This window comes from Xenopus laevis, chromosome 2L, assembly GCF_017654675.1.
Source record: "Xenopus laevis strain J_2021 chromosome 2L, Xenopus_laevis_v10.1, whole genome shotgun sequence".
Lineage (NCBI taxonomy): Eukaryota > Metazoa > Chordata > Amphibia > Anura > Pipidae > Xenopus > Xenopus laevis.
The window spans coordinates 190,904,850-190,931,728 of NC_054373.1; the positions used below are offsets into that span (position 1 = coordinate 190,904,850).

Sequence of the window (26,879 nt, forward strand, 5' to 3'; positions counted from 1 at the left end):
GTGGCAGAACAAGGGGAACAGAAACCACCCCAGATATGCACATAACCACCACCTACAATCCTTTCTGCAGCTCACAGACACGCAACTGTCTCAAGAAGTTCTTGCATTTCTTCACTGCTCCCATTGTGAAGTTCTACTATAATGTTGTGTCCTACATTGGCTTCCTTTGGCTTTTTGCCTATGTCCTGATGATGGATTTCCAGACTTCCCCTTCATGGAGAGAATATCTTCTATACATTTGGGTCTTTTCCATCTTTTGCGAGGAGCTTCGCCAGGTAACTTGTTGCATTCTCTGACTTGGTTTTAATGTTATTAATGGCAGAATGTTTGAAAGATATTTAGGTAGAACCAGCCTCGCAAGAGCACTAGATGCTGAGAGGAAGTATTTGAGGTGGAACCGACCTGGCAGAGGTACAAACATAAGAACTAGAAGATTAGTGGCACCAGCAGATCATGAAGAGATAGCAACCTGCTGGGGTTAGAAATATTATTATTCATGATAAGAGGTACCAGCAGGCACAGAATTGCAGAGAGTTCCTGAGGTGGGGCCATCCTGGTGAGGTTGGAAATATAATTATGAGTGGCACCCCCCAGGCATTGAATAGTAAAGAGTTTTTAAGTGGGGCCAACCTGGTACTTTTGCCTGTGTTACTGTCTGATCCACAATGTCTGTACTTAATACCACATAGGACTTGGACCTCACTGTGTGTAGATGCACTTTGTTTCTAGAGGAACATTCCTTCATAAGGAGGGCACAGAGGTGCAAACATTGTCTCTTTTGGTAAATGTTCCAGCAAAGTGTTCTACATGTGGCTGAATGATCCAACAGGCTGGTTTCTGTTGGTGAATATTGGTAACCTGATCATATGAGCGAGTAGATCCAGTCATTGGCTGCAGTAATGTCTGGCTTTTCTCCCACCCAATGGGGCAAATTTACTAACGGGTGATGGCGTAAATTCGCTAGCGAAGTGGACCTACTCTAGCGCTACTTCAAACCCTTATGCCAGGCGAAGTTGTGCTCTGGCGAAGGGACCTAACTACGCTAATACACTAAGTTGCAGCTTTTCGTAAATGTTACCTCTTGCGCTACACTTTACTTTGCCACCTCAGACCAGGCGAAGTGCAATAGAGTAGATAGAAATTGTGTCAAAAAAAAGTTGAAATTTTTTCTAAGTCCCAAAAAACGCTGGTGTCTTTTAGTTTTTTAAAGGTGATAGGCACCTAAACTATACAGTGGGCACATGTATAGGGCAAAATAACAACTCTATTTTATTTAATGAAGCTTTTCCAGGCTTGTGTAGTGTAATGTATTTGCTGCTACATATACGTCCATTGTACTTTAACTTGGCGCCGTATGCAAATTAGGCATCGCTAGCGCAACTTCACAAATGATCAGTAACTTGTGCTCAACTTTGGATCTTCGTGAATTTGCGCAGCCCTGGCGAATCTATGCCTGGCGAAGTGCGGCTAAGTGTGGCAAAACCAACGCTGGCGCAACTTCGGAGGTAAATAAATTGTCCCCAATGAGTTTCTGCTGAATGAGCAGGACTTGGCCTTAACTGGCCCACTGGGCTTACAGTCTTTGTAGCCAGACTTACCCATCTTCTGCCCATTTGGCTGCTCTATACAACGTTGAATCTGGTTGCATGTTTCTGATTATGCCACATCATAATTTGATCATAATATTCATGGTATTCCCATGATGCACTGCACTTATTTCTTCCTTTTTTTTGTTAGTTGCTGTACGACCCAGACAGGCTTGGGTTTGTAGTGAAATCTGCTCAATACATAAGCGAGTTCTGGAACCAGATAGATTCAACGGCTCTCGTCCTATTTGCAGTTGGTCTCATTTGCAGGTAACTCTTCTTTTCTTGTTAACTGAATTGTTTTGTTATGATTGTTAGGAGGGTTTCTTCCCTCACTTATAGTGAGATATTCCTAATTACATTTATTGCTCTGTTGATCTGTTGGGCAGATTCCTGAGTCCGGTAGAACAGTGCAGTGTTGGGCAGATTCCTGAGTCGGGCAGAGCAGTGCAGTGTTGGGCAGATTCCTGAGTCGGGCAGAGCAGTGCAGTGTTGGGCAGATTCCTGAGTCCGGTAGAACAGTGCAGTGTTGGGCAGATTCCTGAGTCCGGTAGAGCAGTGCAGTGTTGGGCAGATTCCTGAGTCCGGTAGAGCAGTGCAGTGTTGGGCAGATTCCTGAGTCCGGTAGAGCAGTGCAGTGTTGGGCAGATTCCTGAGTCGGGCATAACAGTTCAGTGTTGGGCAGATTCCTGAGTCGGGCATAACAGTTCAGTGTTGGGCAGATTCCTGAGTCCGGGAGAGCAGTGCAGTGTTGGGCAGATTCCTGAGTCGGGCAGAGCAGTGCAAGACATACTATTGAATAAGGCAGAGCAGTGATGGGTAGAAGTTGATGGGAATGAGGAAGGACAGTGGCAGATTATTGGTGAGTTTTTCATCATTATCATTTATGAATGTACTTGGTCTGACAAAATATACTGAACAACAATGGGTATTAGAGTTACAATCTCATTACATAATGACATAGTTGACCTGAAAAAGACTAAAGTCCAAATGACCCCAGTGCACATACATACCTTGTCAGTCTCTCCAGCTCATTTATATCCCTCTTAAGGACTGGAGTCCAAAACTGTCCCCATACTCCAGATGAGGCCTCACCAGGGACCTATAAAGAGACACAATTATGTTTCATCCCTTGAGTTAATGCCCTTTTTTATACAAGAACTTTATTTGCTTTAGTAGCCACAGAATGACACTGCCCAGAATTAGACAACTTGTTATCTACAAAGACCCCAAGATCCTTCTCATTTAAGGAAACTCCCAACACATCGCCATTTAGTGTATAACTTGCATTTATATTATTTTTGCCAAAGTGCATAACCTGCATTTATCAACATTGAACCTCATTTTCCAGTTTGCTGCCCAGTTTTCCAGTTTAGACAAATCACTGTGCAAAGTGGCAGCATCCTGCATGGAACCTATAGTTCTGCACAATTTAGTCTCATCTGCAAAAATAGAAACAGTACTTTCAATGGCCACCTCCAGGTCATTAATAAACAAGTTGAAAAGCAAGGGACCTAGTACAGAGCCCTGCGGTACTCCACTAACAACACTGGTCCAATTAGAAAATGTTCCATTTACCACCACTCTTTGTAGTCTATCTTTTACCCAGTTCTCTATCCAGGTACAAATACTATGTTCCAGGCCAACATTCCTTCATTTAACCAGTAACCTTCTGTGTGGCACTGTATCAAATGCTTTAGCAAAGTCTAAGTAAATCACATCCACTGCCATCCCAGAATCAAGGTCGCTGCTCACATCTTAATAAAATGCAATTTCAATCTCAGAATGAAAAAGTAAATTAACAGGGCCCTGCTTGCAAGAGCTTACACATTAAGGATAGGAAACAATTGACACAAATGCTTTAAAACTTAAGAAAAGTATCTGCACCTGAATAATAGGTTAAAGGGCAATAAGAACTTCAGTGCAGGAAAAGCACCAGTTTCTCAATACTGCCATAATAAACAATCTGACCAACATTATACCCCCTTACTGAAGTAGTATTTCTGCACTAAGTGTGGGGCTGAGGAGGTGTGTGTGTGTGGTTTACATGAAACATTTACAGGGTTGGGCTTATTTCCCATTTAACATTAAAAATTCTGTGCTGCTTAAGTTTATCAGTGGTTCCCAAGCTGCAACTTTGTTATGAGCTAAGGGGGCCCATCCTGAAGGTCAGTTAGGGGGAGATTTGGGGTGAGTGTTTATTTGTACCCTGGGTACCCCTGGAACTATAGCAGGGTGACACCCCAATGTTTCTATATATCTGTAACCTTGTTATGAGCTAAGGGGGCCCAGTCTGAAGGTCAGTTAGGGGGAGATTTGGGGTGAGTGCTTATTTGTACCCTGGGTACCCCTGGAACTATAGCAGGGTGACACCCCAATGTTTCTATATATCTGTAACCTTGTTATGAGCTAAGGGGGCCCAGCCTGAAGGTCAGTTAGGGGGAGATTTGGGGTGAGTGCTTATTTGTACCCTGGGTACCCCTGGAACTATAGCAGGGTGACACCCCAATGTTTCTATATATCTGTAACCTTGTTATGAGCTAAGGGGGCCCAGTCTGAAGGTCAGTTAGAGGGAGATTTGGGGTGAGTGTTTATTTGTACCCTGGGTACCCCTGGAACTATAGCAGGGTGACACCCCAATGTTTCTATATATCTGTAACCTTGTTATGAGCTAAGGGGGCCCAGTCTGAAGGTCAGTTAGGGGGAGATTTGGGGTGAGTGTTTATTTGTACCCTGGGTACCCCTGGAACTATAGCAGGGTGACACCCCAATGTTTCTATATATCTGTAACCTTGTTATGAGCTAAGGGGGGCCAGTCTGAAGGTCAGTTAGGGGGAGATTTGGGGTGAGTGTTTATTTGTACACTGGGTACCCCTGGAACTATAGCAGGGTGACACCCCAATGTTTCTATAGATTTGTAACCTTATGAGCTAAGGGGGCCCAGTCTGAAGGCCAGTTAGGGGGAGATTTAGGGTGAGTGCTAATAACTGACTAAAATTTTAATTATTTTGCAGATTGGCAAGTGTGGATACAGTTTACCTGGGCCGTGTTTTTCTGTCCATAGACTTCATGATATTTTGTGTTCGTCTTCTGCACATCTTTACAGTGAGCAAAGTTCTTGGTCCCAAGATCATAATGCTTCGTCGCATGGTGAGAAGTTTTATTTGCTGCAGAACATCCCAGTGACAGAGGAAAACATTCTGAGGAATTTCTCCCAAATGATTTACCCTTTGTTGTGCCTGTTCTGGTCACAGAGGTTCATGACTTTTCCATTCTGCATCTTTTCCAGGTAATGGATTTATTTTTCTTCCTTTTCCTCCTGGCTATTTGGATCGTATCATATGGAGTAGCAAAGCAGGCCATACTGACCAGCAATGAAATCAGGTTGAATTGGATCTTCAGGAATATTGTCTATGAACCTTATCTCACTCTCTTTGGGCAAATGCCATCTGATATCGACGGTAATGTCACAGGGAGCTTGTGTCTCATGACACCCATAATATTTGTAAATGATTGTACTGATGTGATATTGTGCATTGTTACACGTGTGTCCATACAATTTCAGTACAAATGCCCAAATGCATAGAGAGCCCCATGTGGACCCCTGACTGCTCTTCTACATCTGCCTCCCTGGCATCAAAATATACTTATCCCTAAGGGTACTCAGTAGGGCTTCTGCTGGTAACATTATCATTTCCCAATTGTTCAGAATGAAATGACTAATTTCTGGGTTTCATCACAACAGGCTTGAACTTTGATCCAACAAAATGTAGCCAGGATGGCACAAATCCCTTACTGCCCAAATGTGTGTACAATGATGGTTCTGGAAACCCTCTCTTTCCTGAATGGCTGACAATTATTTTAACGTGTATTTACTTGCTGATGGCAAACATCCTTCTGTTGAACCTTCTCATCGCTATGTTCAGGTAGGAGGCATTTCTCATCATTATGTTCAGGTAGGAGGCATTTCTCATCATTATGTTCAGGTAGGAGGCATTCCTCATCATTATGATCAGGTAGGAGGCATTTCTCATCATTATGATCAGGTAGGAGGCATTTCTCATCATTATGTTCAGGTAGGAGGCATTCCTCATCGTTATGTTCAGGTAGGAGGCATTTCTCATCATTATGATCAGGTAGGAGGCATTTCTCATCATTATGTTCAGGTAGGAGGCATTCCTCATCGTTATGTTCAGGTAGGAGGCATTTCTCATCATTATGTTCAGGTAGGAGGCATTTCTCATCATTATGTTCAGGTAGGAGGCATTTCTCATCATTATGATCAGGTAGGAGGCATTTCTCATCATTATGTTCAGGTAGGAGGCATTCCTCATCATTATGATCAGGTAGGAGGCATTTCTCATCATTATGATCAGGTAGGAGGCATTTCTCATCATTATGTTCAGGTAGGAGGCATTCCTCATCATTATGTTCAGGTAGGAGGCATTTCTCATCATTATGATCAGGTAGGAGGCATTTCTCATCATTATGTTCAGGTAGGAGGCATTCCTCATCGTTATGTTCAGGTAGGAGGCATTTCTCATCATTATGTTCAGGTAGGAGGCATTTCTCATCATTATGTTCAGGTAGGAGGCATTCCTCATCATTATGATCAGGTAGGAGGCATTTCTCATCATTATGTTCAGGTAGGAGGCGTTTCTCATCATTATGTTCAGGTAGGAGGCATTCCTCATCATTATGTTCAAGTAGGAGGCATTTCTCATCATTATGATCAGGTAGGAGGCATTTTTCATTGGTATGTTCAGGTAGGAGGGATTTATCATCTCTACTTTCAGGTAGAAAGCATTTCTCATCATTATGTTCAGGTAGGAGGCATTTCTCATCATTATGTTCAGGTAGGAGGCATTTCTCATCATTATGATCAGGTAGGAGGCATTTCTCATCATTATATTCAGGTAGGAGGCATTTCTCATCATTATGTTCAGGTAGGAGGCATTTCTCATCATTATGTTCAGGTAGGAGGCATTTCTCATTGGTATGTTCAGGTAGGAGGCATTCCTCATCATTATGTTCAGGTAGGAGGCATTTCTCATTGGTATGTTCAGGTAGGAGGCATTTCTCATCATTATGTTCAGGTAGGAGGCATTTCTCATTGGTATGTTCAGGTAGGAGGCATTTCTCATCATTATGTTCAGGTAGGAGGCATTTCTCATCATTATGTTCAGGTAGGAGGCATTTCTCATCATTATGATCAGGTAGGAGGCATTTATCATCATTATGTTCAGGTAGGAGGCATTTCTCATCATCCCCACACTGATGATTGTGATGGTTAAGCTCACTGTAGGATGATGTTCCGGTGGCCTAATACTGGAATTAGCTTGTCCCTGTAGAAGTAGATGTGTGGCACTAGGGGGCATCACATACGCAGACTGGAAAGCACAAGCTATAGATGCAATGAGAATATCCACAACACTATAACTACTGCATTAGTGACATTTAGCTACGAAAGAACCATCTAGGATTTTAATGAAGTGCTTCTATTCCACTATTTCAATTTTATTCTATTTTTATTAGTATACTGTGTTAAATGGGTCCTTGCTCACGTCACTTTCTCTTTACTTTTTGCTACACAACAGGAAAATCTGTTCTGAGTTAAAGGGGCAAATTCACTAAAGTGCGAAGCGCCTAACGATAGCGCAAATTCTCCAGCGTGACGTCATTTCGTTACTTTGCCTATTTACGGGCGCTGGCGTAAATTCGCTAACGAAGTGGACCTACTCTAGCACTACTTCGCACCCTTACGCCAGGCGAAGTTGCGCTATGGCGAAGGGACGTAACTATGCTAATTCACTAACGCGCATTTTACTGAACGTTACCTCTTGCGCCAGACTTGCCTTCACCCCCTTCAGACCAGGTGAAGTGCAATAGACTAGATAGGGATTGCTTCAAAAAAAGTTGAAATTTTTTCTTAGTCCCAAAAAATGCTGGCGTCTTTTCCTTTTTTAAGAGTGATAGGCTGAAAAAGATCGTAAATATTTTTGGGGTACCCTCTTTCCCCCCTACATTTCCTAACATGTGGCACCTAAACTATAAAGTGGGCACATGTATAGGGCAAAATAACAACTCTATTTTATTTTATGAAGGTTTCCCAGTCTTGTGTAATGTAATGTATTTGCTGCAACATATACGTCCATTGTACTTTAACTTGGCGACATATGCAAATTAGGCATCGCTAGCGTAACTTTGCTTTGTTTGATGAATTAACGCTAGCGCAACTTCACTTCCTTTCGCCTCCCTGAGCGCAACTTCTGATGTGAATTAGCAGCGCTCTGGCGAAACTTCGCCTGGCGAAGTGCAGTGAAGTGTGACGAAGCCTGCGCTAGTGCAACTCCGCAGGTTAGTGAATTTGCCCCAAAGACTTTATATATTATTGTAAATCAGAAACCTAAGGGTTTTTAGACGTTAGTGAATGTAATTGTTACACATGTACTGGAGTATCCGTGTGGCTCATTATCCCACAATAATCCCTAAAATCACCTAGGGGCCTATTTATTAAACTACGAATTTATCTGGTCGAGTTTTTAAGGGGAAAAATCCAAATTTTTATAAGAAAATGTTTTTTTGGAGTTTTATTATACCCCAAAGCTGCAAAAACCTGAATCAGAAAATACTCCAGCTAAAACCTGTCGAAGTGACGTAGAAGTGAATGGGAGATTTCCCTTTTACAATTGGAAGATGTTTCTTGCCTTCATGATCTTCGTGGGTTTCGATATTTTGACGCTGGGAATCGTCACATGATTTTGTTGGGACTTTTCCTGCTCGTACAATTTTCATTCAGATATTTTAGTAAATGAAGCCAAATCGTAGTTGGGAGTTAGGTCGAATTTTTATTTTTAAAATAATGAGAAAAATGTGAGTTTTAATAAACTCCCCCTAATGTTTGTGGAGATTTGACTGAATGGTGGAACAGAAACACGTTATTTTCACTAATTGTGCTAAAGACCCCGGCCTATCGCATAAGAAGACAAGCAAATCAAGTAGTCAGTCGGAATATTAGGAAAGTTTACTGTTGTCGATGGGTGGTCCGCGTGCAAAAAGTCGTGATAAAGTCATTTTCTATTGAAGATGTTTATAGGAGAAGAACTATAAATATTCCCTATTCTTATAATAATTATAATAATATTCTGATAAAAACATCATAATTATATTCTTTTATTTGCACAAAAATACAACTGATTTGGAAAGTTCCAAGTTTCCTGAATGTGCCAAACCCACGGCAGCAGCAGCAGAAAATGTCGAAAGCATCACCCCTAAAATAGAATGTCCTATTCTACATTGTGATCTCACAGTGTAATATCTGATATATGATGAAATAGTCGCACTGTTCCAGGCAAAAAGAAGTAATGAACCACCTTGTAGGGTTTAACATGCAAGAAAATCACTGAAAACGCAACAAAACCTTTTTAAAAAACTGAAAGAAAACTATTTGATTGGTGTCAGTCCCAGTACCTGATCCACAATATACAGAGCAAAACTAAGATGCAACATAAAAAAGGGCAACTTTAGTGAGTGACCACATATAATATATAGTATGGCATCTACCTTCCAGTTTGGTTTTCCTCTGCTCACATGTAGCCTTATGTGATTGGCTGGAGTAGTCCATACGTAATTGGCTGCAGTAGGCCATAGGTGATTGGCTGGAGTAGGCCATACGTAATTGGCTGGAGTAGGCCATACGTAATTGGCTGGAGTAGGCCATATGTGATTGGCTGGAGTAGTCCATACGTAATTGGCTGGAGTAGGCCATATGTGATTGGCTGGAGTAGGCCATACGTAATTGGCTGGAGTAGGCCATATGTGATTGGCTGGAGTAGTCCATACGTAATTGGCTGGAGTAGGCCATACGTAATTGGCTGGAGTAGGCCATACGTGATTGGCTGGAGTAGGCCATACGTAATTGGCTGGAGTAGGCCATACGTAATTGGCTGGAGTAGGCCATACGTAATTGGCTGGAGTAGGCCATATGTGATTGGCTGGAGTAGGCCATATGTAATTGCCTGGAGTAGGCCATACGTAATTGGCTGGAGTAGGCCATACGTAATTGGCTGGAGTAGGCCATACGTAATTGGCTGGAGTAGGCCATATACGTGATTGGCTGAAGTAGGCCATACGTAATTGGCTGGAGTAGGCCATATGTGATTGGCTGGAGTAGGCCATACGTAATTGGCTGGAGTAGGCCATATGTGATTGGCTGGAGTAGGCCATACGTGATTGGCTGGAGTAGGCCATATACGTGATTGGCTGGAGTAGGCCATATGTGATTGGCTGGAGTAGGCCATACTTAATTGGCTGGAGTAGGCCATACGTAATTGGCTGGAGTAGGCCATATGTGATTGGCTGGAGTAGGCCATACGTAATTGGCTGGAGTAGGCCATATGTGATTGGCTGGAGTAGGCCATACGTAATTGGCTGGAGTAGGCCATACGTGAATGTCTGGCAAGTGATGTTTCCTTTATTAGGAATATAAGTGTGACACACAGGGGTCAGCCTTCTTCAACATTCCTGTTTCTTGGTCACATTCATTGACTGGGGATAAATCTGTTGTTTTTCAGTAACACATTCGGAGATGTAGAAAGTCACACAGATCAGATCTGGAAGTTCTACCGCTTTGGCCTAATAAAGGAATATAACGAGCGCCCAGCAGCTCCGCCACCTTTCATTCTGCTGAGTCATTTCTACTTTCTCCTGAAATACGGGCTCAGCAAACGTTCCACCATGAGCCACAAAGCCATGAGTAAGTGTGCGGGAGTTGCCATGTGACTAGAGAAGTGTACTGGCCTGTAACTGGAATAACTAGATTCCCAGTGCAATATAAACTTATGGTGCCTCATTACACCAAGAGCTTGACCATTGTTTTCTAAATGTTACACTTTTTTTAATTATTATTATTATTATTATTATTATGTTTAGTTCCATAATAACTAGGAACTCTCAAAAAAGATTTATTGTTGGAAAAAAGTCCTACATTTCCACTATCTCTGTCTACTGAGCTCTGCTCCCATATCATTTCCTCTGCAGAGCATTTCTTTTCTCCGTCAGACTAGTTAACCCCACAAGCATTTCAGTTGTCCCATAGTCCTCTGACTAATTATCTGCCCCATTCTATTGTCTTCTTCCCTATCACACTGATTAGTTGCCTCCTGTCAGTTTTGCCTTCAAATCCTTGAAATATCCCAATTCCTGACCTAGAAATGCTCCACTTTTCATTAATGGTGGCACTTCTTGTCTGACATGTTTCTTGCCCTGTTTATTGAGCACATGACTTCTCATGACTATTGTTTTTGTCCTGGATTTATTTGATTATTTGTAGTCACTAACACTCTACAATAATGTACTGATGGACTTTGATGCACCAGTGTCCAACAGTTGTCAAACTATTTCTCTCAGTCACTTTCAGCATTTCCATAAATTTTTTCACAATTTTCAAACAACCTCTTTGACGTTCCACCTGCCCATCTTTGCCTCCAGCCTCCGGTGGCATTACCAGGGGCAAATCTCTCACACCAGCTTTGCTCTATGCTGGGCTTCTCACACCAGTCCAGTTTCTTGCTTGAAACACTAGGCCTTACCCTACCCTATCCTACTCCATCCCTAACTGGCGGCCTACACACTGGGAAGCACTCTTACTCACTCCTTGGTGGGGCTACAGCTGCCCATGCTAACTCTCCAGTCAGGCTACAATATGAGGGTGCTAAAGGCAAGCCACCAGCTTCATCCAACCCCCAACTCTCCCCTTCAGTCAGCAACTCTTTCCCTGTTCCTCACCCCTCCCATCGCTCCCTACAACTCCCTCCTACAGCCGCTTCTTGGGTAAGTGGTAATAACCCCAAACTGAAAGAGCCACTGTTTGGTTTTCAGTTGCATTCAGTGGTGTACCCCAATACTGAACTTCGGTAACATCTCCCCAAGTCCCCAAGATCACATGGTCCCATTCAGTACAAGTTGTTTAGTCCCATCCCTCTATCCAATCATCTCCCTCCACTGCTGCATTTAGGGATGTGTATTTGTTGACTAGAAGCAAAACTCCCACATGCCCGACTACTGGATTTGAATCTACTCATTCTCCCTCCTTATTGTGGGGCCTCACAGCTGAGAGCGGCTTCTCCTTTTTGTCCTATTTACCTCATTAATAGGATTGTTTTTATATTTGTTGTAATGTTGCATAAAACTGCAATAAAGGATTTTCTTATTTCCCAGGATCTGTAATAGATGAAGCAGGAGAATCATCTCTTCTCTCGTGGGAATTGTACATGAGAGACAATTATGTGCATAACCGGCAGCTGTTGGACGCACAGAGTCAGGAGAATGTTGTGAAGAACACGGCTGAGAGGTATCTGCCCTTATTTCACTGGAAATGGGTCCAGCCATGGTGCCCTCCCCAAACACCCATGTCCCAGACAATTTCTACATCAGGGTTCTGGGGGTTAGATACTCTGTGTGTTGGTCATTGAATAAAGAGTATTTGTGACCCTCTCCAAGAACCCGCATTATTATCAGACATAGAGCAGGGATCAAATTGGTGGAGATGTATGTGGGGCGAGGAATCTCAAACATGTTCTAACACAGGTTTTTATGTCACTATTAATGTCCCTATAATGATTCTGAGTAATAAGTCATCTTTACTTTGGTGTCATGTTTGGCAGTGAGAGAACTTACCTGCTGTGGAACCAGTCGCTATTTCACTTGAGTGGCCACTCTATGGCTTCACTGCAGCAGATTTAGAATAATAGTTAATGTCTCTGATTTTGGGGTTTGAGACGGGGCCATGTGTGTAGTAATGAGGCAAGTCCATAAATGCTATGCTACATAAAGCACACTGGCACTTTAAAGGGAAAAATGTATCTTAGAATTATAATAAGTAGACAAATATATTGTGAGACAATTTGAATGTACCTTTAATTTAAGATGGCAGTGTATAAGGGTTAGACTTGGAATCAGAAAGTAAACTGGCACTGCCCTGTGTTGCCGACTCCCTCCTTTTGAATCAAGCTCTTGACCTCATGAAACTAAAAAGCTTTTTCATTCCATAAGACGCATGAGGCTTTGCAGGAGAAAATCCCTGTGGGGCATTGGAAGGAGATGAAGGGTGTGAATCCGAGTCTCTCTGTCTATAAAATACACCTTCAAGAAACAATATATGTCACTGCCACCTGCCCAGACTGGCAATGTGTGGCCTCTGGCAAATGCAACAGGGCCACTGTAAGACGCCATAGATACTCAGTATGTATTGGACCCATGGGATCCTATTTTATATGTCAGTCTGGAGCTGCCACACTCAATGCCACATCTCTCTGACTTGTGATCCACACTTTATATCTTATACTCCATTTTGCTCCATTTTAACTACAGAGCACTGGACCCCCCGTGCACTGAATCTGTATCTCAACCCTCCCACCCTACACACATGTACAACTGCCCGTTGCCTACATATATACGCATATTTTCAGTAGCGTGGCTATAGAGATAGTGCACCCCCAGTCCAGCCCCCCACGGCCATGGGGTCTGCTTGCTCTATGGTTACACCACTGCTCCAATGAACAGGGCCCTATTTACCTTCTGTGTCAGAGAATTTGTATGTGATCTGAACATCTGATGCCCACGAGCTGCAGAACATGCTGGTGCTTTATACTATATAAATGTAATAGTAACACAATTGTCACACAAACCCAACCAGGTGCTGATCCAGGTGGAAGTGTCTAGGGATCCAGGTATAAACAGGGCCCAGTAAAGTTCTGCACTAGAGGGACACCCCTTCTAAGTTGTGAATCAGGGACCCCATGAAGGAGGATTAGGCAGATATAGGACTGGCTGTGTCAGGAGTTCAGTAAGAAAGAGCAGCCTGGGCTCCATTTAAAGACTGAGATCTGGAAGGAGTTCATCACTGGTGTAAAGTGAAGGGACCACAGATCTGGATAGGAATTTAGGCTAAGCATGTTGCACCCTGAACCATTTCTATTGCAAAGATCCTGACTATTAGCCCAACTCTCTTGAGGACACTAGTGTCCAGATCAACAGTAACCTGGCAAGTATCACATTGTTAAACTCTATCTCACAACATATCTGTGAGTAAAATCTGCAGTGGGTCTTCAAGGAATTCTTTTTGTTTTATTTGCAAGAACCTCTGGAGTCCTATTTTTGTTTCTTCACAGTAGCAGAGAGGTGTAGTATCACAACACCATCTCCCTTGCTCCTCCACTTTGCGAGGGCCCATTTGGGAAGAGGAGTCCAGTTAGACCCACACTCTACCATCACTAGCTGCAAAGCCTAAAAAGAACCCAGTTTATCTAACAACTTCTCTATATGAACTTGTTTGGGCTGCAGCACTAAACCGTATTGCACCCCAAAACCCTCAGGACCTGGGGGCTGTGCTGGTTAGTGTGGCAGGTGGGGCTGAACTCTGACCAGTGGCCGTGCTACTGTGATGTGAGTGTGCCCCCTCAGGTATGTAAGTAATGAGACAGGTTGGGTTGGGTCTATAGGTTGGGTTGGGTCTATAGGTTGGGCCCATAGGTTGGGTTGGGTGTATAGGTTGGGTTGGGTCTATGGGTTGGGTCTATGGGTTGGGTCTATAGGTTGGGTTGGGTGTATAGGTTGGGTTGGGACTATGGGTTGGGTCTCTGGGTTGGGTCTATAGGTTGGGTTGGGTGTATAGGTTGTGTTAGGTCTATAGGTTGTGTTGGGTCTATAGGTTGGGAGAGGACAACTTGTTTGACCCACACATAATTACTGAACAACACTGGGACAGGTGTGTCATTTCCTTCTGAACACAGAGTTGTAGTATTTAAAATTAAGTGTTAAAACTAGACAAGATCATTTTTGCTTTTATTCCATGTTGCCCCTAAACTTTGCTCTTGAAATGTTTTTGCCCTACTTTTTGCCCTTGAAATCCTTTCTATTTTAAATGTAGAGAAATGTTGTTACTTTCTTTATTATCATTGGCCTTTTCCCAGATGCCCAGGAAACATCAGGCACCAAGTTCCTCCTCCATCTTGGCCAGTAATGTCCCTTCCCATTGTCTAGACGTTGCCCTTTAAGGCTGCTATACTTTTCTATAGTTACATAAGTCATTTGGGTTGAAAAATGACATCTTTGGATCAAGTTCAACCTATTATTTTAGGTGACATTCCCTCCTTTTCCATCCGTCTGACGCACGTTTAGCCGTCCATATGTACTGGCCAGTCATGTGACCTGTTCAGCAATGGCAGTGACGTCATATTGGGCAGTGCCAAGTCCAGTCCATTTGTTTTTCCAATGAAATTGCCCAGATTAGTGCCCACACATTGAATACTGTGCCCTGTTGTTACTTTGTTACTGTCTCTTGTCTCTGAGAGTTTATTTGTCTCTTGTGGTTTCTCTATCCAGTGTCTCTGCTGTGCTAAAAATGCTCAGTATGGAGAAAGGCAGTGACGGGCAGAACATGGAGAGGAGGATGTTCCTACTGGAAGACGAGGTACAACTGTCTGGTCTCTATAACTCTATATAATATTCCTTTATAATCCCCTATTGTTTCTCCCGACCACTATCTCTTTCTATCAATACAAACTGCATTATAACTCCTGCTATTACTCCATATTACCCTTCTGTAACTCCGCCTCATGCTCAATAAATATTTCTATTCCCTCGTATAGGGAATTATTATTCTAGGAAAATGTTATGTGGAAATGAATGTTCCAGAAAAGCCACATCTAGAACTTCTTGTATTGATCAATATCACCCCACAATATAACTCCTGTTCTGCTCCTTTTATACCTTGTATTGCTCTCTAGAACATTATAACACATATTATTGTACCATAGAACCCTCATTGAGCAGTTGAAGTGGTTTATAAAAAGTGGGGGGACAGTACGTAGCACATATATATATTTAAGCCACAGTAACTGATTGTAGCCACATCTCTTTTTTAAACTCACTTTTGCAACAAGAGCAGAAAGGAAATTGCAGCACTGGGACATTTGTAGCAAAGACACGCCCACTGCGCCACATTTATATTAGCACAGACCACTCCCACATTCAATCCACAAGGGAGTCGCTAATTATAATTTCATATTTGCAGTCACATGCCCAAAATATAAATGAATAATGACCCAGTGACCCAGGTACATGCCACAGTGGCCCTAGTGTGACAAAGTGGCCCCCACAGTGACCCCAGAATACCCCTGCCCCCGCTGCTCCTGCTACTCTGCCCAGTCCCACTATACTAACGAGATGTATCCCATATCCCCCATAACTCCTCCTATTGCTCCATGTAACCTCCCATATAAATGGCTCTTTATATAATGTTCTATTTACAGCCCTTTTTCCCTCTATATAACACTCCCTATTGCTCCCCCATATTGCTGAGTCATATGACTGATTATTACCATTTGTTTTTCTAATATAAGTTCTTATTATGTTATGTCCCTTCCTACAATCAGGTTTCCAAATCTTCTCAGAAACTTCAATGGATCATATCGGCCCTGCGTGAGAAAGGTTTTACTGGCAAAGCCCAGATGTTTGGTGAGTGCCTCAGCCCTTGGGACCAGTTGAGTGTAGAATGGATTGGGGTTCTGCCCAGGCAAAGTCTAGAGTCAGAGTCTCAGGGCTACAAGTCCATCAGGACCAGGAATGAAGGACGTAGGACATGGGGCACCAGGAACTGGTCCAATGGTTTAGTATGACATGGGTGAAGTAGCAGAAGAATCCAAATATCATGTTCAGGTCTAGGAGGCAGTGATGAGTGGTCATATCAATATATCAGATCTTCATAGGAAAAGCCCTATTGTTTGGCAAACTCCTGAAGTCTGGCTCTGCTCAATGTGTGGTCAGTTGGGAGGAATGTGGCAGCTGGATAGACATCAGAATAATGGGAAGGTCATTGGATTTAGGAAGATCGTTACATTTGTACAGGGAATGTGTTAAAGGGGGATATGAAAGGGGGGCAGTTTGTTCAGTATCAAACTCTGATGCAGAAACACTGACACTGATCCATTTGGCCCAACCACAGTTCTGCTGAGTGAACCCCCGTTATCCAGTTGGTCCGGTGAAAAGCAAAAGGCACCAGAGATCAGTGTATTTAACACCTAGGGGGAAATTTACTAAAGGGCGAAGTGGCTAACGCTGACGAAAATTCGGCGTAATTTCACTAGTGAAGGAGATAGACTCTGGTGCAACTTCGCGCTCTAACGCCAGGCAAATTTTTGCTCTGGTGAAAGAGCGTAACTACGCAAATTCACTACGTTTTTTATTTTACTGACCGCTACCTCTATCGCCAGACTTGCCTTTACCACCGCAGACCAGGCGAAGTGCAATGGAGTAGAAATTTTTCTAAGTCCCAAAAAACACTGGCGTCTTTTCCTTTTTTCAGGGTGATAGGCTGCAAAAGTGCGTACATTTTTTTTAGGGTACCCGGCTTCCCCCTACATTTGATAATATATGGCACATAAACTATACACTGGGCTTATGTGTAGGGCAATATAACAACTTTATTTTATTAATGTTCCCTGGGCTTGTGTAGTGTAATGTATTTGTACTAATAATTGTACTAATAACCTCTGGGGGTTCTACAGTCTCAAGGGAAAGTCTTTGGTTCGTATCCTACTTGGTCCCTCTCTGCTGCTACATTTCTACTCCAGAAGGAGAGATGAAGCCCTCTCAGATATCAGATGTATTTTCTCCTACAATAGTCCCTTGTGTTTCCTCTCGTCAGTTCACAGCAACTCTCAGGATTTGGAGGAGAAGGCCTCTCTTGGGTCAGATTCTTTAGGGGACAAAAAGTCTATTTATCATGTAAATAGCAGAACCCTGCAGTACCCGAACTCCAACACCACACGTTACCCAGTCCCAGATGAGATGGTGCCGTGGGAGGTACGTTTTGGGGTTACACCTTTGTCTCCATACTATGACCCTGCCAGATGATGGGGCCCATAAATACTACTTACGGTTCCTGTGTACTTCCAGGTGACATTCCCAGGCTATGACCCTCCCTTCCTCATTGCGGACAGAGATGATCGGGGGGCCTATGATCCCCATTCAGAGTAAGAAATGTTTCATTACCTCCAGCTCCTTCTTTATTTATGTGTCTGTATGTGCCCCCCATTCTTGTATTTGTATTTGCCCCCCCTTTCTTGTGTCTGTATGTGCCCCCCATTCTTGTATTTGTATTTGCCCCCCCATTCTTGTGTCTGTATGTGCACAGCTCATGAAAGTCTTTATCCAAACAATGGCTGGAGCTGTCACTTTAAACGATACCTGGCTCTGTACGTTAAATATATAGGGGTTCTGTACCCCAGAACTGTGTGTGTATCAATGGCAATCACGCAGGGTGCTTGTTCCAGACTTGTGGGGGCACCAACGCATGCTCGTATGGCCCCTCTGCTGAATAATACACAAGCAGACACCCTAATAACACACATATAATAAGACCAGTGCTGTTATTAAAGAGAACAAGAATGTGGGTGCAGAATAGACAGGCAGCTATTTGTCTAATGGATCAGGGTAATACCCAACTTGTATGCACCCCAACAAATGACACCCCCAGAACTCACAACCTGCTCCTATATCTCTCATTCTCCTTCTGCCCCATTATATGTGTCTCCCCTACAAACCCCCAAAAGTGATCTCTCCTGGCTCCTCCTCTGCAGGATGTCACAGACCAATAGGAAATACAATGGAGTGGATGGTGCGTTGGATTTCCGGAGCTCATGTGGTACATACCTTGTACATGAGGGGGTCCCACTGTAAGTAGCGCAGTCACACCTCTTCCCTCGTTCACTTATTAAGGGGCTGATTGATTAAGTATTGAGGATATATTGATATATTGATATTGAACAAACATGGCCATGTCCTTTTTCTTTTATGGCATCAATTGCTTTTTATTGTTTGAAATAACCCAGTCTTGAAAAAAAACCTGCACAAAGAAAAAAAAAATCAATAGATGCCAGAAAATGCAGTGAGATAAAACTGATTTCTGACTCTCTATTACCCGTCCCGAGGATCAAATCATCAGAAATCAGCCCCTCTGTGTTGTATCTCTGATCTCTCTCTTCTGTCTCAGTCTCAGTCTCTCTCCTTTTCCTCTCTCCTGTCTCTTTCTCTCCTGTCTCTCTCTTCTGTCTATCTCTGTCTCCTATCTCTCTCTCTTCTCTCACTCCTCTCTTTTCTCTTCTGTCTCTTGCTCTCACATCTCTCTCTTTCCTTTCTCTCTCTCTCTCTCTCTCTCTCTCTCACACACACACACAGTGTATCAAGTGTCCTCACTCGCTACATTCCCTATTCATGTGACCCATCCAGGAACCCAATGGGTCGAACAGGTCTGAGAGGAGTTGGAAGTCTTCGTTGGTTTGGGCCAAATCATTCTCTGCACCCAGTAATAACCCGGTGAGTGACATCACTGAGTGTTTGCAGCAGTGAGTGAAAGAGCATGAGTGTGAGTGTGAGTAAGTGAGTGTGAGTGTGAGTATGAGTAAGTGAGTGTGAGTATGAGTAAGTGAGTATGAGTAAGTGAGTATGAGTAAGTGAGTATGAGTAAGTGTATGTATTGCAGTTGGACAAGCAGATACAAAGGGGTAGGATTGTGGTATAATCAAATACCTTTGTTTGCACAATACTTGTACCTTGTCTTTGTCCTCACAGTTTTCTTGCTCTCCCTGTCGGCTGCTTAAATATCCAAAAACCTAAACGTACAAAACCCCTTTACTGTGAGGATCACAAGATGTCTCCAGATACCTCCCTTTATCAAGTGAAGGACAAACACCTCGGCCTTAAATACCCACAAGCCCCTCCATTCAGTGTGTGTTGGGTGTAGAAAGAACATATAAACTCAATTAGAGTCCAAATAAAGAAATGTCCATAATCTGGATTATACACGGTATAAATTGCCATGAAGGTGCCAGTCAGTGTATTAGGATATTAGGATATGGGGAGCAATAACATGTATTCCTATTCTCCAACTCTGATTTTCTTTTGTTTCTCTTCCTTTGTCTGGCTATTAGCTGGAATACACTGCCCAATGGCTCTCTGGACAGAAAGATTTCACGGAAGAAGCTGGAGGTTTTGGTTGTGAAACAAATAGACAATGAGCTGTGGGCACTGCCAGGGGTAAGAAGGCTGATGTTTCACCACTTTTGTTATCACAAATGGATATTGTCAGTCGGCCAGGAGAGGGGTAATGTCTCATCCAATCAGCTGCTAGCGAAGGCTTTTGTAGACCCCTCCCCTCTGAGTTTTGGTTGTTGTTGTTTTTGGCATCACTAGGAAGTTGAGTTTGGCAACCAACTAACTGAGTTTGTTTCTAACCCTGTGTCTGATAATCCTCTGATTCTGGGTCATGATTGGCCTTCAGTGTCTGACCCGCCCCGGCCTCATCAGTCCAAAGGCATTTCCAGTGTTTTCCTGCAATAAAAACCACATGGTGACAACACATTCCCAGTCCCATTACACTAAGAGATTTGTTATTTGACCACAAATCAGTTTATCCCTGAGACAAAGACATTGAACTGATCCCTCAGTATTTGAATTCATTACACAATTTAGGACTGACAGTGAATAATGTTGTGTTATTATTTATTATAGGGGACTCTGAGCCCAGGAGAAGACATTCCTCCCAAACTTAAATCTATTCTCAATGAGAAATATGTGAAAAAGTTCTCAGATCTCCTCAGAGGTGGGACAGAGGTGAGTATGTGGCCTTCTATGAACAGATATTGAACAAATACGCTGGCAGTTTAATGGACTAGTGTGTAACTGTTATAGTCACTCTAGGAGTGAAAGAAAGGACCAGGAGTTAGAGAGCAGTCAGAGGCTCAGACCAGGAGTTAGAGAGCAGTCAGAGGAGACCAGGAGTTAGAGAGCAGTCAGAGGCTCAGACCAGGAGTTAGAGAGCAGTCAGAGGCTCAGACCAGGAGTTAGAGAGCAATCAGAGGCTCAGACCAGGAGACCAGGAGTTAGAGAGCAGTCAGAGGAGACCAGGAGTTAGAGAGCAGTCAGAGGCTCAGACCAGGAGTTAGAGAGCAATCAGAGGCTCAGACCAGGAGACCAGGAGTTAGAGAGCAGTCAGAGGAGACCAGGAGTTAGAGAGCAGTCAGAGGAGACCAGGAGTTAGAGAGCAGTCAGAGGAGACCAGGAGTTAGAGAGCAATCAGAGGCTCAGACCAGGAGTTAGAGAGCAGTCAGAGGCTCAGACCAGGAGTTAGAGAGCTGTCAGAGGCTCAGACCAGGAGACCAGGAGTTAGAGAGCAGTCAGAGGAGACCAGGAGTTAGAGAGCAGTCAGAGGCTCAGACCAGGAGTTAGAGAGCAGTCAGAGGCTCAGACCAGGAGTTAGAGAGCAGTCAGAGGCTCAGACGAGGAGTTAGAGAGCAGTCAGAGGCTCAGACCAGGAGTTAGAGAGCAATCAGAGGCTCAGACCAGGAGTTAGAGAGCAGTCAGAGGAGACGAGGAGGGTTAGTTCCCTGCAGTGACAAGGCCACCAGTTTAGGGACTCAAGTGATCAGGCTCAGAGACAGAGAGATCCTTGGAACGTGGGGAGATTTGCCTTCAGTGGGGGATCAGCCAATAAAACCTCTGGGTTCTGGGAACACTAAAGCTGAGAGTTGTGAGAATAAACTGGAGGATTATTTGTGGGAAGAACTGACTGTACATTTGTCTGACTACAAACAACACCCACGGAAGAGACTTTAGAAAGGGATCCATATTCTGTTTGGGAGTTAAAGTGACAGTGTTCTGCAAATAAACCTTTCAACTTTATCCCTGTGTGTGATTGTGGATCAGACAAGATCCCAGGGAGGAGTGTTATAGTTCAGCCTGACCCTGGGTGTATATTGTACCAGCTCTCCCATATAGTCTAGTCACAGGACTCCAGTAGCACCACACACAAGTAAATGCAGATCTCATTCAGGAGCAGAATAGGGCGACACTCTGGGTTAATGTGCCACAAATACTGAGATTGTCTCTTGCAGGTGTTTCGGGGGTATCTAGATGACCCGAGGAATACGGACAATTCCTGGATTGAAACACGGGCTGTAAATATTCATATGGACTCAGACGAGAAACTGAGTCGATTCCTACAGGTAAATTCACATTCAGACTATTTATTTCAAACTCCTTAACTGATCTCCTTGGCTGTAAGTAGGGTCTCCCCAAACAGTAGATATAAGGGGCATCTAGTGTCGGACTGGCCCACCCGGGATACCAGGAAAACTGCCAGTGGGTCAGGTGTCTGAGGCCTATTTCATGGCCATTCCCTATTTCTATGAGAACAAAGAGACTAAATAGAAGGAATAAGAGATTATAGTCTGTATAGAAAAGAGACTATAGAGGCTGAGTGAGGAGAGGAATTATAATAATACTGAGAGTGGCCCCTGGTCTCCCAGTCCAACACTGGGGGCATCAGTTGAATCAGTTGAATCAGTTGAATCAGTTGAATCAGTTGAATCAGTTGAATCAGTTGAATCAGTTGAATCAGTTGAATCAGTTGTATCACTGGCAGATACATTAGAGAGGTACAAGGAAGGGACACAAGGAAACACACACTGGGATTATTAATAGTCTTGTACAAAGTTGCTGTTTTCATAGAAAGGAAAGTTTTTTTCCCTCCAGACTGGAGACAAATATAAATAGAGCTTTTACTTTCTGAATCTGATGGAGACATGACGTCTTGCAATGTATTTATGTTTATTTACACACTGCTACGTGCATTTATACACAAGCGATTTGACCATGGACATTTATTAGTAAGTAAGGTTGAAAAAAGACACACGTCCATCAAGTCCAACCTTAAGTCTATATATAACCTGCCTAACTGTCAGTTGATCCAGAGGAAGGTGAAAAACCATCTGAAGTCTCTCCAATTTGCCTCAATTCCTTCCTGACTCCAAAATGTAATGGGACCAGTCCCTGGATCAACTTGTACTATGAGCTCTCTCCCATATCCCTGTATTCCCTCACTTGCCTAAACACCATCCAACCCCTTCTTATACCTTTAATGTTATCAGCCTGTAACCCCTGATTCACTTCCCAGCTCTCCCTGTAACACCCCTTTCCCTCCTCTAATCTTATTGGCTCCCTCCTGTCTGCTGGGAGGGCTACTGGTGAATAAAGCATCCGACCCTTCCTTGTACCTTTCTAAGTATCAGCCTGTAACCCCTGAGTTCACTTCCCAGCTCTCCCTGTAAACACCCCTTTCCCCTCCTCTAATCTTATTGGCTCCTCCTGTCTGCTGGGAGGAGCTACTGGTGAATAAAGCATCCGACCCCTTTCCTTATCCTATCTAATGTATCAGCCTGACCCCTGATTCACTTCCCAGCTCTCCCCGTAACACCCCTTTCCCTCCTCTAATCCTCATTGGCTCCTCCTGTCTGCTGGGAGGAGCTACTGCGTGAATAAAGCATCCGACCCTTCTTGTACCTATCTAATGTATCAGCCTGTACCCCTGATTCATTCCCAGCTCTCCCTGTAACACCCCTTTCCTCCTCTAATCTCATTGGCTCCCTCCTGTCTGCTGGGAGGAGCTACTGGTGAATAAAGCATCCGACCCTTCCTTGTACTATCTAATGTATCAGCCTGTACCCCCTGATTCACTTCCCAGCTCTCCCTGTAACACTCCTTTCCCTCCTCTAATCTCATTGGCTCCCTCCTGTCTGCTGGGAGGAGCTACTGGTGAATAAAGCATCCGACCTTCCTTGTACTATCTAATGTATCCAGCCCTGTACCCCTGATTCACTCCCAGCTCTCCCTGTAACACCCCTTTCCCTCCTCTAATCTCATTGGCTCCCTCCTGTCTGCTGGGAGGAAGCTAACTGGTGAATAAGCATCCGACCCCTTCCTTGTACCTATCTAATGTATCAGCCTGTACCCCTGATTCACTTCCCAGCTCTCCCCGTAACACCCCTTTCCCTCCTCTAATCTCATTGGCTCCCTCCTGTCTGCTGGGAGGAGCTACTGGTGAATAAAGCATACCGACCCTTCCTTGTACCTATCTAATGTATCAGCCTGTACCCCTGATTCACTTCCCCAGCTCTCCCTGTAACACCCCTTTCCCTCCTCTAATCTCATTGGCTCCCTCCTGTCTGCTGGGAGGAGCTACTGGTGAATAAAGCATCCGACCCTTCCTTGTACCTATCTAATGTATCAGCCTGTACCCCTGATTCACTTCCCAGCTCTCCCTGTAACACCCCTTTCCCTCCTCTAATCTCATTGGCTCCCTCCTGTCTGCTGGGAGGAGCTACTGGTGAATAAAGCATCCGACCCTTCCTTGTACCTATCTAATGTATCAGCCTGTACCCCTGATTCACTTCCCAGCTCTCCCTGTAACACCCCTTTCCACCTCCTCTAATCTCATTGGCTCCCTCCTGTCTGCTGGGAGGAGCTACTGGTGAATAAAGCATCCGACCCTTCCTTGTACCTATCTAATGTATCAGCCTGTACCACTGATTCAGGGAGAGAATTCCACATCTTCACAGCTCTCACTGTAACAAACCCCTTCCCAATATTTAGCTGGAACCTCTTTTCTTCTAATCAGAATTAGGGTTAGGGGTTTGGATTCCAAGATTGGGCATATAATGTTCTAGTGCTCCAATAGGTGGGACCTGAGTTGGCAGTTGATAGGGGTTCGGAGAGTGTTCTGCAGTAGGGATGTCGCGGACTGTTCTGCGGCGAAACTTGTTCGCGCGAACATCGGCTGTTCGCGTCCGCCGCAAGTTCGCGAACGTCGCGTGACGTTCGCCAATAGGCGTTCGCGTCAAAATCGTTCGACCATTCGACCATTCGGTCGCTAAAATCGAACGATTTTTATTCGATTCGAACGAAAATCGTTCGATCGAACGATTAAAATCCTTCGATCGTTCGAATCGAACGATTTTCGGATGTTCGAAGTTCGCAAACTGTTCGCAAACTGTTCGCATTTTTTGCAGGTGTTCGCGAACGGCGTTCGCGAACACATTATCGGCGGTTCGCTACATCCCTATTCTGCAGGGAGGAATTCAGGGATAGAATCCCAGAGGGACAGAGACACAAGATAGAAGGTTTTATATGAATAAATATAGACAATCTGTATGTTGCAAATAAATGTGGTGTAATGAGATCTTCTCTCTGTCTCATAGAATGTGAATGACTCCAGCCCTGGGGTTTCTCTCCGCTGGCAAATCCTGGACCACAAGATCCCAATCTATGCGGATGAGAAGGAAATTCTCCAGAGAACAGCAGAAGTGCATGGGACACATTACTAACACAACTGCCTCCATCACAACAGCAACACAAAGTGACCACAACGTTATATCCACACAGTGACCAGAAAGTAAGAGAAAAGTGTTGCAAACTGTGTGAAGGATCTCACAGCAAAGCTGAATAGACTTATACGGTTACTGTACAAACACAAACTTTATTTTGTTCCATTTGCTGCTGAATTACAGACAACGTGTAACTTGTATCATTGTGTGTTTGTGCCATTAAGTCTATGGGGCGCGTGACAATCCTCATATTATAATGTTCAGTAGAATAAACAGCCCAGAGAAGCAATGGCGAGGATCTTATATCCAATATATCCAATATATCCAATATATCATTCTCATCAGGGGCAGTTTGTGAAGAATTTATTATTTTATTGCCCCATTGAGAGAGAAAAATGGCGGCAGATGCCAAACATACAGTAAAGGGACATCAGAAAGGAACTTATAGTCGAGATCAGTCTGGGGGAATAATAGTAGAGAATGTTCTGAGCAAACGTCTGATCCAGAATATGGAATCCTCCTGTGTTCTCTGTAGTCACTTTGTGACATTGTATTTTACTATGGAATAAACCCAATAGTGACCATGATGGCTGCACTTACTTATGTCCAGTATTTCTCTCAGCGCATTGAAAGTTGCCTGTAATTAACTGTATAACCCTAAACTCCACCCCCCAAGTCTTCATTAATTGTGTTCTGTAATTAACTGTATAATCCTAAACTCCACCCCCAGAGTCTTCATTAATTGTGTTCTGTAATTAACTGTATAATCCTAAACTCCACCCCCCAAGTCTTCATTAATTGTGTTCTGTAATTAACTGTATAATCCTAAACTCCACCCCCAAGTCTTCATTAATTGTGTTCTGTAATTAACTGTATAATCCTAAACTCCACCCCCAAGTCTTCATTAATTGTGTTCTGTAATTAACTGTATAATCCTAAACTCCACCCCCCAAGTCTTCATTAATTACAGTAAGTAAGTACATGGGGGTTCTGTGGAGCGCCTGTACCCCCACTTCTTGCAGTTTGCACAATGGTGTCCCACAACATTTAGGTTTCATCGGGTTATGTTAAAAGAAATAGAAACAAAAACATATGGCTGTGTAACGCTTTCTTGGGCTATTCAGCACATAGATAGTTAAAGGTGTCCAGCTAGTGTATGGACATGGGTTACACTGCGAATCTACACTCAGGGCAGAGCCTTCGCCAAATGGAAGCTTCCCCTTTAAGATGTTGTAAAACTACAACCCACAGGCTAATTAGTGTAAAATAGATGAATTGGCGCCAGGAGGTTCTTGAATGCAAACTAGAGAGATGGTTTACTATGCCAGAGGCAAATGACATCAGGTTTACTGACGCAGGAGTTGTTGGATACAGAAGATGGAATCACTTGAGACATAGTAAGGATCACATTCAGACAGAAGCGACTCCTTTAGGTATTTGCAGACAGGTGTACATAAACTCCAAGTTAACGTTGCCAGTGAGGGGATCGATCAGGTAGGGTACAGGTAGTCCTTTGCTCACCTAGATGCCTATCAACTGAGTTCCCTGCTCTAAAGGCAAACAGGCCTTGTGGGAAGCTACGTCCTCCTACAATCCTCGTTGGAGCGACAACTGCTCTTTCTGCTACACCTCTCTGTCTTACACACTCTAGAGAGTCTATAACAAGAACTAGTCTGTGCTGACTTATCCCTCATTCACGGGTTACCTGAAAGGTACAGGTCCCTTTGTGGTAATGGCTTTACTGGGGCCATGGTGATCCCAGGCTCAATGGAGATTCACCCAGCAGCACCAGGAGCCAAAGAGGACGAGGCCACTCCCTGCACAACACTATATAGCATTTAATTCATCAATTAAACTCAATCGGACAGTTCATGGGGTTGAAGACATTCAGGGGCCCATTTACTTAGCTCAAGTGAAGCAATAGAATAAAAAAAACATAGAATTTCTAATGTTTTTTTTGGGCTACTTCGACCATCGAATGGGCTACTTCGACCTTCAACTACGACTTAAAATCGAATGATTCGAATTAAAAATCGTTTGACTATTCGATAGTCGAAGTACTGTCTCTTTCAAA

At 43.7% G+C, this 26,879-nt stretch overlaps 1 protein-coding gene across 1 annotated transcript in view; it reads left to right on the forward strand.

Annotated features, from left to right (window-relative positions):
* The window catches only part of trim26.L (tripartite motif containing 26 L homeolog), a 47,855-nt gene extending 22,405 nt beyond the window's left edge, over positions 1-25,450 (forward strand). The window contains exons 17-33 of the mRNA XM_041582891.1: positions 71-275; positions 1,738-1,856; positions 4,601-4,736; positions 4,876-5,047; positions 5,332-5,512; positions 10,160-10,341; positions 11,805-11,937; positions 14,970-15,057; positions 16,022-16,103; positions 17,293-17,450; positions 17,544-17,620; positions 18,227-18,322; positions 18,876-18,962; positions 19,577-19,682; positions 20,157-20,258; positions 21,539-21,649; positions 24,680-25,450. Of these exons, the coding sequence (XP_041438825.1) occupies positions 71-275; positions 1,738-1,856; positions 4,601-4,736; positions 4,876-5,047; positions 5,332-5,512; positions 10,160-10,341; positions 11,805-11,937; positions 14,970-15,057; positions 16,022-16,103; positions 17,293-17,450; positions 17,544-17,620; positions 18,227-18,322; positions 18,876-18,962; positions 19,577-19,682; positions 20,157-20,258; positions 21,539-21,649; positions 24,680-24,805 (2,161 nt within the window). The 3' untranslated portion in view covers positions 24,806-25,450. The remainder of the gene's footprint in view (positions 1-70; positions 276-1,737; positions 1,857-4,600; positions 4,737-4,875; positions 5,048-5,331; positions 5,513-10,159; positions 10,342-11,804; positions 11,938-14,969; positions 15,058-16,021; positions 16,104-17,292; positions 17,451-17,543; positions 17,621-18,226; positions 18,323-18,875; positions 18,963-19,576; positions 19,683-20,156; positions 20,259-21,538; positions 21,650-24,679) is intronic.
* Positions 25,451-26,879: the final 1,429 nt, after the last annotated feature.